The 12,023-nt window shown below is 44.8% G+C and overlaps 1 protein-coding gene across 2 annotated transcripts in view; it reads left to right on the plus strand.

Moving 5' to 3' along the window:
- Positions 1-201: 201 nt before the first annotated feature.
- The window catches only part of TH (tyrosine hydroxylase), a 568,946-nt gene continuing 557,124 nt past the window's right edge, over positions 202-12,023 (plus strand). For both annotated transcript variants that reach the window (XR_015308512.1, XM_086957708.1), the window contains exon 1: positions 202-323. Coding sequence is in view for 1 of the 2 variants with exons in the window: in XM_086957708.1 (XP_086813834.1) it covers positions 231-323 (93 nt within the window). In the remaining variant the exon portion in view is untranslated. The remainder of the gene's footprint in view (positions 324-12,023) is intronic.

Genomic DNA, 12,023 nt, shown 5'->3' on the forward strand with positions numbered 1-12,023 from the left:
CTTTTCGGGAGGACGACAAGTGGCAAGGGGCGGTTTGCTGAGGTGGGGTGTCCGCAATGATTGCAGCAATTAGATTTAATCGGTCAGACGTGCATTATCCCCCTCCCCTCTGGCTGCAGGGAGGGCTGGTGGAGGGACTGAAAGTGGCTTTGACGTCATGCAGGTCCTATAAAAGGCCAGCAGCCGAGGCTCCCTGGCAGCACAGGCTGCGTGCACATCTGATTCTGCCCATGATGACCGCTGCGAACCCAACGGGGTCCACCCCCAAGAGCTTCCGCAGGGCTGTGTCAGAGCTGGACTCCAGGCAGGCAGAAGCCATGATGGTAAGATGCGCGCCCGGGGCAGTAACACCTTTTGCAACTCGTAACGAATAACCAATATTTTTCTTTTAATATAGCGCTTAGCGACTTAGTCGTGGGACTTCATAGCACTTTAAAAAGCTAACTCAAAATTCAGGCGTGGGACAAAAGAATCGCATGTTGTAGTCAAATCTTTGCTGCTGGGCACTAGCCCACTGAGCAATTAATAGTAGATTTGTAGCTTGAGATTTGAGGCAGTGGAGGCACTGCGAGCATCTTAATTATTGATGGGAGAAGCAGCACGTTGCTGTGGTTTTTTACAGTGAGTCAGATCTGGGGTAGATAGGATTGTCACGGACATTATTATGCGAACATCCACTTGGAATGTAATTTATTCTCAAAATAGGGAGAGGAGAGGATTGTGCCTGACGGACCATGTTTAATGAAATAAACCATTCTTTTGGGAGGAGCAGGCTGGCGTTGTGGATGGAAGTTTGTGGGGCACTCCGAGGAATGGAGAGACATTCCAGTCACTGGAATAATTTTGGGAGGGATATAATTAATGTCATATACAGCATTCCGATGCCTTGTACCGGAGGACAGGGTTGCCGCACGTGCGCGTGTTCTCTTCTTTAGCATGTCTCTATGAGAGGCTCCTGTTTAAGTAACGCAGGCTCACTGGCCAGGGCGTGCGGTATACAAAGGATAATATATTGGACAGATGCGATAATATATAGGACGACAGTACAACTTGTCTCAAGGGGAAATAAAATATCTTGTATTCAATCGCTACTCAAGAGATGAATGCGCAGCGGGCGTTAATCAGTCACGACACGACAAACCTGTTAAAACTACTTTGGCACTGAATGACTTTGTATTTTAACATTTTAGGGAAAATAGCCGTATTTTGCTCCTCAGAAAATCTTCGAGTTCTTGTTTCTCTTTAAGTTACATCTCTCGCTGTTATCCGCACAGTTGTTGGGGTTTTCCCCCCGAGTTTTCCTGTCATTGAATATGCAGATCCGCCATTCACCTGCCAGTTGTCTTGCTCCGTCTAGCGCCTAGAAACGGCTTTATAAAAAGATACGGTTTACTCATAGGTCTCATATGCTGAACCCCGTTCACGGGGAGGGGCGCGTCGGGCAGTGGAGGCAAGTCCTCGAAGCACAGTGGGAGTGATGAGAGACGTTCTCACAGGGACGTTACAGCAGGAACTACTTCCACACAGAGGGGCATGTGGCGCCGTGGAGAAGTGGCCTTACAGGGGAATGCTCTTGCAACAGGAACTGCTACCATAAGCCACAAGGGGGCAGAGCTGAACTATGGAGGGTTGTTTTATCAGATACATGATACTGTAACATGAATTCCTTCCACAGGCAGGCTGTGCGATTGCACAATTAGCTGACATGTTAGACCCTAATCTTATACTATACACCCTATTGATCCCAGAAACCCTGTAAAAACCCCCTCCCTGCCCATCTTGGATGGACACAGGCTTGAGCAAACTGGAAACACCCAAGGCACAGGCAGAAGAGTCGATCAAATCCTCAAAACCCCCTGCTTCTGCTCCCACCTCAGCCTCTCTCCATGGAAAGTTCTGTCCTGACGTCCCTTTCCTCTTCAGATACAACTGCCCTCAGCCTGGTCTCCTGAGCCTCCATCTCTGCTCACCACCCATACTTCAATGGCACATTCTTAGACTTTGGTACATCAACAGAGGTTAGATTTTTGCCTTACTCTTTAGGGTCTTGAACCTCAGTGACATCATCCAAAAGAATATAGCATCTCAGGAGCCACAAAAACAAGCATTTGCAATGCAATAGGTCTCGCAGCATTAACGTTTGAGGTATTAGCATTGGAAATGACAATGCTTTGCATTAATTTGTTTTAAATTTGCAATTGGTATATAAACATTGTTTGTGAATGGCAGCGGGAGGCAGAGACAACTGCACACGAGAGAGTCTGAGAGGGTCAACACGATAGAGGGGGCAGATTGGTGCACACAGAGGGACGGAGACAGGGGGGTGTAGAGGAGCACACAGGAGGGCACAGGAGGGCATAGGGAGGCACAGAGGTCACACGGCGGAGGGAGAGAGGAACGCACACAAGCAAAGCTGAGAGGTGCAACACGAGGGATGGGGCAGATTGGGGCAGACAGAGGGAATTAGACGGGGGTGTATAGGTGCACACAGGAGGATACAGGAGAGTCCAGGAGGAGTGCATAGGGAGGCACAGAGGTCACACAACCGGAGGCACAGAAGAATGCACACAAGAGAGGCTGAGAGGTGTCACACAGGCACGGGGAGCAAATTGGCACACACAGAGAGAAGGAGAGAGAGAGATTGAGAACATGGGGACAACCCAAGACAGGGGACGGCCCGCCGCGGGAGGGGAACCTGGGTGCACAAAATCCAACCAACGAGGACCAGAGAGGCAAGGCGGCAGTGGAACTCCCCTGCCCCCAGGGGGAGTGACTGCTCCCTCTGGAACATATTTTGGGGGTAGTGATGCAGCACTGCGGAGGGCTAGGGGCCCACCTTGACTGGGCGGGGAAGAAACCGGCCGCCAGATTCTTATGTCAGCACTGCTCCACCAGCCAAATAAGTGAGGTTGCCCCTGGTGAATACTCTTCCAGTCGGCGTTCCTTTAAGACCACTGGGAATTACTGCGGGCCCGGAGTGTGCCGTATCGGCAGTTAGCACTTGTTTCCACTGGGTGCCCCAGTGCGCAGTAGGCCATGTGGCAGGAGGGGAGTGGGCGCCATCAATGCTGTGGGGTGGGCTGCAGCTACAACAGTCAGACGGTGGCCAGTAGCTGGTCTAGTGTGCCCCAGATCCACTCAGCAGAGCCCGGAGAAGCAAAGAAGCCTCGGAACCCCTGAGGTAACCGTAACACAGTGATTGTGCCCGCTGGGATGTCTCGGGGGTGTAGCAGTACGGCATTGTGGAGGCCTGGGGTCATACCCTTATTCAATAGAGCAGAGCCAGACCACTCACATGGGGCAGCTGCAGGACTCTTGCGACAGCGCTGCACCGTCAGCCAAGTAAGGACATCTACCCCTAATACGTAGCTACCTTTTTAGCCAGAACTCCCCTTGTAGGAAACAGTGAATCGCTGAGGACACTGAGCGGACTGTAGCAGCATATCTGACTTTGTGTTCAACTTGATGCCCCATCGTGCTGGGAGCCGCGCAGCAGGAGCAGAAAGAGTGTAAACACTGAAGCGTAGGCCAGCGGTCTTTACAACCAATCTCTTAAGTGCTCCGACAGTGATATCCCCAGCATAACGAGCCGAGACATGTGGAGAGGCCCGCTGCTAATCCGCCTCCCTCCCCCGGTGCTTGTACTGTAAGGGCGGTTTGAAGGTGGGCACAAACCGCATCCAGGGGGGCCGTTTCCTAACTTGCTCCAGGGCCCAGGACACACTGGCTACGGTACTGACAATGCATGCAGTGAACCTTACACAGACAGTGTGAAGCTGGTTGAAGCTATAGTGGTTTGCACTCCTTTCATGTCATGTCATGCCACCTCCAAGCGCCTTATGGATAAGGCAGTGGAAAGGAGGGCACAGTGGGAGAACACGAGGAAGCAACACAGGGAACTAAATGATGTAGCAGGGAGGGATTGGTAGTAGGTTGCTGACCAAAGGGGTCTGGTTGATAGGACGAAGAAGAAACGAGCCACAAATAAGACAAGTCCCAAAACGCAAAAGGGGAAAAAAAGGAGAAATGGAGTTAAGCAGACTGTCACACCTGGACCAGGAAAACGTCATGGCCACTGCACAAGCACGAAAAGAGGAACCTCGGGAAAGGTGTGGGAGGGAACAGACATCTAAGCATCACGAAACAGAAAGGTTGCTGAGAGATGGGGGCATACTGGATGTTGACTGCAACCCTTACAACATGACTTGAAAGTTGTAGCTGAAGGGAAATATGCAAGCGAAGGGGCACAGACCTATTTTAATGAAATTGTTTTATACACATTCAGTAATGTTGAAATTGCACATTTCTCGTTATTTTTAGCATCAATCTAACAATCATTAATATTTGTCATGATACTTTTAGACAATTTTATCTCATTGTCATCAAGAAAATATTTCCACAGTCTTTCCCATTGATTTGGACTGCCTTCAGTGACAGCTAACTCCTCCCTCCAGGTCTTCGTTTTAGCTAATACCAAATTCTGGAACCTGAATTTTCCCTTATCCCAACGTCCAACTGGCTTAGTCAGTCCTAGCATTGACAAATTAAATAAATATACTATTCCCCAACAGAGGAAATTCGAAAGAGAAGCCACATGTGGCCAGGTTAAAATAAAGGCCAACGCTTCCTGCGGCGATGCACCTCTAAAATCATGTTTCAAAACTAGAGCAGGTGCAACTTCGTTTGAGAGCATGTGACTAGAATAAACAAGCGAAAGTAAACACCTAGACTGTCGTAATTCATATTGCACTTATTATGAGTGGTAATATGAAGTGAATCAGACTGACAGTCCGAAAAAGAAACTGAACATGTTTAAAGACGACTAATGCACTACTTGATGAAAATTAATTTGTCAGTAGCTTCCATGTAGTTCGAAATGGAGCCCAGATAACGATTTATTAACTATTAATAGAACAAAGTGCTTTTTAAGATCGGAGCACAATAGCATAGGCATAAAGCTATACGCTGACTTAACACTACCACACACGTTTCCATTTTAAAGCACAAGAAATAAGATGCTCTACCAACACATTTTCATGATACCATTTTTATAGCCTGCAAATGAATGGCATGCAATGTCTGTCCTGCTGGGATACAAACGTACACGTTAATGACAGATATCAAAAACGTAGGTTTCTGAGCTATCTTACCAGTAGAACATATATGCTAATCAAAGATATTTTTTTTAAAAAAAGAGTGGTGTTATTTTACATTTGGTATGTCCACACACTGCTTTTGTGGCACAGACCCAGGTGGCTGAGGCTGACCCCGAACTTGAGGAGCTGGCGGACCGCATAGAGGTGAAGTGGATTTATCCTCCTGTGAGCCTCTCCACCTTACCATACATAGACACGTCTAGCACATTCTGAATCCCATTCAGGGTGGCCCCTCCTCCTCTAGCTCAACTGATCAGACTCTTCCTTGTGTGACTTTACATCTTGTACATTTGCAAATTTTTCTGTTTGTATCTTTTATGTAACGCATATAATCCTAAATCCTTATGTTTTGCAACTGGTTCTTATGTAAAGCGCTCTGACACCTTTGGGTAAAGTTCGCGCTGTATAAAATCTCATTAAATAAAATAAAAATACCCCGATGCTGATCCTAGAGGGGCTGGGTCTCTTTATCCGCATTTAACTGCTATACTGCAGGCTATTCAGTTCATCCAGGATCCAGATATTACTATTAACTTATGTAATGGTACGTAATCGATTGACCTCGGCAGGATGGGTGGCTGAATAGGCTTTGCCGGATTTTAGACTTTGACCTGCGAGAGCATAATATAAACAACCACTTCTTTTAGAAAACATGTCTGGGGTGAGGGTGTCAATCCCTGTCTCACCTAGAAAGATTTTTTCAATTATGATATTGGCTGTATGCAACAGGCTGTCCACAGATGCGCGTTGTATGAACACATGCATTTTTGTTAAACCAGATCGAGGATGTCTGTGATTACCACGGTCCTCACCTGACCCTAGACTTTGGCAGAGGAAGGTCTGTTCTCACGTTCTCTTTTGGTGCCAGAGTCGACGGGGTTCCAACATATTTCCACTCTGCCTTGCTGTAGTTCAGATTCATGTAATATAAAAAATATTGCATTAATTGGGTGTTCAGTTTTTTCTGCTCAGCTACCACAACAGTGTTTCTTAGGGGGCTAGCATGTCTTGGAGTTAAAGGTATGCACCTTTTATTGCGGCAGTCTGTATCGGTTTGTATGCCTGTCTGCAAGCGAACGTTTTTTTACATATATAAACATGTTTACATGTGTTTTTAGATTTGTAGCATGTTTTCGGAAATAGGCAAAATGTGTCGCAGTAATTTACGCTCGATTGCCTTTTATAAAGTGGTTTGTGTTTTTTTCCGAGGTAACTTAAAGATTATACCTTCTATCAATATAGAAACATTTACATGCATACACATAATAGTTTTTTTTTAAAGTATGAAACATGCGTGTACCTTTTATTGTGAATGATTCATTGTAAATAAAATGCATTTAAACTGGTTTCACCGTTCCTCCCACGTCCCTGTTGGAGGGGTAACATCTTTTATGCTTGGATTGTACATGTAGTGAAGAGGCAGGAGAAGGCCTGGGCGTCTCCACATGTTTGAGGGAATGCTGACAACTCTAGACAGTGACAGGCGAAGGCCCGAGAGGACTCGTGGAAGCGCCTCGAGTCCCGCCTTTCCAGAGTGCCCTGCAGGGGCCCGGCCGGACGGCAGCCAGGTGATGGTGCTGCTCGTGATAAGCCCGCTTTACAGAAACCCGTGTCTGGCTGAGCGGGTGTTCAGCTCATTAAAAGAGGGTGTCGAGGGGGCACCCGAGCCGCCCGCTCTCCCTGGGGGCTCGCAAGGGATGCCCCGGAGCTCTGGTTACTGCGCCCTGGAGGACATGCTGCCGGGGACCGGAGGGTCACCTTTCATAGAAGTAGGGGAAAGGGGGAGGGATCGGGAGATGCAGGTGCGTTACGTAAACTTCCCAAACTCCGTGCTGCCAAACGCTTTTCTCAAGCAGGATTACCCCCATGAGCAAAGCGCCTCTACCACTCTATGGATATCAGATACAACTTTTAAACAAGGAAGTAGCGAAAACGAAACTTACCAGCCGTGCGGTTGTCTACAGACAAGCTCACGCGCGTGACCCAATCCGGCACTTAGCCTGTTCGAGCATGTAACGAAAAGAAATGACACCCGCTGCTCGCATTTCACCGGTTCCTGCAGAGCTCAGACACCTCCGCCGATGGGGTGCAGCGAGCCACCAAATCTGGTTAAATATGAACTCAACAGACATTTGAGAGCTCCCGGGGCAGGGGCACTCACTCACAGCGTCCGTCCCGCCTGCCTGCCTCCCTCGGCTGTTTCTCGCTCACGCACACGGAAAGAGATAATAACTAGAAGAAATAAGAGTCGGTAACCACGGGGAAGAATGCCCAAATACAGAAGAGGGTCTTTGAAGTACGTCTGGAGCAACATCAGCGAGTACTAAACTGATGTGGTTGATGTGGGCCAGGGGCAGAGTGTTTTAACAGCTAGGAGTGAGGGAATGGACATAACCGAAAGCGAAAGCGCTCGCACACATTCACAGCAAACAGACAGCAGCAAAAGCGCGCTCTCAAGGACAAATCCGAGACGGAAAATGCGCGCGTCCGACTCGTGTCCACATATTCAGTAAGCAAATAGGTATACTAAAGTATACAAGAGCTCCTTCGCTACGCTCGACCTAAAAAGCACAAAAACAAAGCAGGGAAAGAGGACTTCCGACCAGTTATTGAGGGCCTCACCCTTACCCACCACTATCCGGTCCTACCCTCTTCAAGGGAAACTCACCTGATTTCCAAATCTCCTCAACAAAGACATTCTTTTGAAACCATATTAACGTATAATACTGATTGACCCAATCCTTCTGCTATTCTGTAGAATTACTTGCTTTATGTAATGTTTATTGACACCGTTTTTTTCCCATTTCTAGGCGCTTCCTGACTTTGTGCATAATAGGTATCCCTTAAACCATATTATTAAATGAAAGGATGTTCAATTTGCCAATCTCAGAAAGATAAAGTGGGCTTGATGGTATTTGAACGTGTGACCTAGTGGTCACACAAGTTGCCAGTAGTGAGAACATAGGGGCATATTAGCAGGAACCTCGTTAAAATTATTGCTGTTTTAGCGGCAGGAAACCACCGCTAAAACGGTGATAATAGTTAGATGTGCAGGACATCTAACCTGGTCTTCTATTGGAATTTTATAACACATATTAGCACGCCCATTATCGCAGTTTTAGTGGCAGGACGATAATTTTAACAAGGTTCTTGCTATTATGCCCCGTAGCTTGTTAAGCCATCTTGCTGGTTTAGCTCCAACATACTACTCAAATGTCAACATAAAAAAGTCACCAAGAATCATCTGCAAATTCTCCAAAATGTTGGAACATTGATGTCATCCACGTGGAACTCTCTAACGTGGAGAGAACCTCCCACCACAACATGACAGCACTTCCCCACTTATAAAATGCAGCATTTTTCCATATTCACAGGCCTATATCCCATATTCAATGCCCCGGCCAGTACAAAACATTCTAGACTAACCCACCCCTCCCTGGGAAAACAAAGATATGTATGACTGCAGAAAAGAACCCCACAGACTGGAGCACCACTGGCAAAGAAACCCTAATGTGCAAAGGATATCCATCACAAAGGACAACATTTAGAGAACCATGATCTTTAATGCTTTTTATCTAGGCATTAAATCCCTTTTCCCATCTATCACTGAGTTGAAAAGTAAACTGCATGAACACATTCTATGGAGATAAAATGGATGGAATCAGGCTTTACTTCAGGCTCAAATCCATCCACATCATAACTTGTTACACGCCACCTCTCCACACCAAAAAGGCAACACCTTGCAAACCTTTGAAATCTCTCCCAGGTATCACATGTAAGGGCAATGTCTTCCTCAACATTATAATAAAATCACATCTATGAAACAGCTATACAATATTTAGCTTTATAGTCAAACCCCCTGCTCTTAAGTGTATGAAGGTCACCTCACCAAATTTAGGAATTAGATCTCCATGACATATTTTCCATTCATCTACAAAATATTAGAACACCTGTTCCCATTCATCTACAAGCCAGCAGAGATCAACATATCCATCTTCAAGCTTACTAATGTGTCTTCAGATCATGCAATATCAGCAAGGTCACCACCCACAAAGTAGATGAGGATGATGATGATGAACAGAGGATGCACGATTGCTTATGCTGCTGGAGCCCCCAGGCATGTTCAACACAGCCAACCACAACGTGGCTCTCCATAATATCATTCACATTGCCAAATCTCTGTCTGGTTACACTCTTGCTGCTCCAACTGCTACCAGTTTGTCAAATAACAACCTCAAACTCACGCATCCACTTCCGCCGAAGAGTACCCAAAAGCTCCCAAACTCTCCAACCTCTCAGGATTTCTGCTTGGCCACAAATAAGTCCTAAATCCATCCACATGCCACTGAATACGCCCAGTGCTATCTCAAAATGTAATCAGTAGAGCACACCAAACTGACTTTCCTGCACAGAGAGCTGGATGTCGGTATTGTATTTGAAATTTAATCTGAAAAAAAAACCAGAATTCATATTCCTTTCTAAAAAATAAAAGAAATTACCAATGTTCAACTCTAGCTTGAAAGCATATCCATAGACGCTTTCTCTTTGCCTGATCAAAAAGTTAATAGACTTCCACATTCACTCTCAACATCCTGTGATTCTGGGCAAATCACTTACTCTTCCCTGCCTCAAAAAACAAAACTAGATGTGTCCTTGTGTAATGTAACTTTTAGCGGTTATGTAAAGCGCTCCAATAAATTCGGGTTGAGTTTGTGCTATACAAAACTGCAACAACAAAAAAAAAACAATACTATATGAAGTCCCTTCCTCAGTCTAGCATCTACCTTCCTGTGCTACAGGAAAGTTCTAGAAACTCTTCTCTTTCAACAACATCCTCTCACCTAATTCAGCACTTATACATGCCTAATTGTCTGTAACCATGTTTTCTGCCTTTGTACAGGAGGAGTGAGCACTAATCGGTTTCAAACTGTTCCAACTTATTTTATGTAATGCGGTCCAATACTCTGTTCTGTACAGAGCTCAAATGCTTAACTTAAGGCACCCCTAATCAACAAATACCTAACATAAGTAAATAAAACAAAAAGGGAGCACACCAGGAATACGTTTACAGACTGGCACATGGGTGGTTCATAAATGCTGCTAAATAATTAATGTTCTGATTTCAGAAACTGCCTCAATGTCAGATAGACACTTTTAGTTTTCTACTGCTTCCATCTCAGCAGAGCTGACAGCGTGAACTTTGATTAATGCAAGAAAAATAATAACAATGTAGGCTTGTGGCTGCTCAAAATGTCCCATTCCTATAATTGCATTTTCAATCAAGTTTCGAGCACTTGTAAGATCTTGACATAATTGTAATTGGTGCTTTTGTCACAGGTTAGGAAAGCTGCCCCCATTATCTCATTGTTTCTGCATATTGTTTCTTCAACAACCAATGCAGTCACTAGGAGAACCTCAGAAGTTACTTACATAGTGCTTACTAGTGAGTACACGTGTACGTACGTTCATACATATATGAATACATGCACCAGTGATGAGGACGCAACACACCTCACCTTCACCTACAAGCTTCTTCGTTCTGGTAGAGCCTGTCCATTCCTGTGGTATTCATTTACTTGTAATGACTGTAATGGTAACTGGGTATCTCCTAAATATTCAGTTTTTGCATCTCAACACCCTTGAATGTGGACTTTTTCAGAGATGTTTTCTGGTTTTACAATCGTATGTTCTTGATGTTTATTTCAAGTTCTATCTTCATAATGTATTTGGTGTAAAGATCTCCAGCAACATTTGCTGGTGCAGAGAGCAGAAAATGAATATGGGCATTTCCACGCATAATATCAAAAAGCTAACTCTACCTAACTGTCTCAAAGAACGCAATTAAGTCATTAGATGAATATGCCACTCCAGTGGCGTGTTTGATTTTTGTTGTCCCTTACATATGTATTCTACCGTTTGATTTATCTAAAAACAAACTTAGGTTGATTTAATGAACTTTTTCAATTTATTTATAAAAAGTTTCGTTTTGATGCACTATCCTAGAAGCAACGAATTGTACATCAGCAACTTGATTGTTCTATGGAGAATAAAAATTGTTTTATGTTGCATATGTATAGGGATTCTGCATCATAACCAGGTATACGTTTGATGAATGTGAAGTGGGTTTTCACGGTTTTGATGGGTTTATTTGAGAGTGAGATTGCACGAATGGTTTGTATGAAAGGAAGTCCATGGTAACCACCACCATTTGGGCCACTATAATTGCTCTATATATTTTATTGTGTAAAGATATGATTAATGTACTGATTTGTCGTCTTTAAATAACAGCAAAACAAAAATAAAATGTTGTCTAAATGATTTGATCTATATATTTCTCTGAGCGCATGACATAGCTGGAGTGGCATAGTCATCTAATGACTTAATTGCGTTCTTTGAGACAGTTAGGTAGAGTAGCCTGTTAGCTTTTTGATATTTTGATCTATTGCTGTACCTTTATCCACTTGGGGGTCCCCCTTTTACCTAGTGGTCATTTCCACGCATAAAACATGTCCCTTTAACTTTTGCCATCTCTAGCATCTAAAATAAGGAACCTAGGGGGAGATTTACTAAGAATTGATGCCGCTTTTGCATCACAAAAGTGACGCAAATAGGCGAATTTTTTTTTATCCCGATTTACTTTCCAGTGCCAAACTTGTTTAGCACTGCAAATAACAGGAAGGTAATGCAAACAGCGCTATTTGCTTTACTTAGCGGCAAGGGGGGCGTAACATGGGTGGAGCATGGGCATTCCCATGCAGCCACCCAAGGTTTCTCACACTAATCGCAATTTACTAAACAAAGTTAACAAGGTTTAGTGTGAGAAAACTGCGCCCTTTTAAAATAGGTACAAGAAAGGAAAAATGCTTT

This window comes from Lissotriton vulgaris, chromosome 2_1, assembly GCF_964263255.1.
Source record: "Lissotriton vulgaris chromosome 2_1, aLisVul1.2, whole genome shotgun sequence".
Classification (NCBI taxonomy): domain Eukaryota; kingdom Metazoa; phylum Chordata; class Amphibia; order Caudata; family Salamandridae; genus Lissotriton; species Lissotriton vulgaris.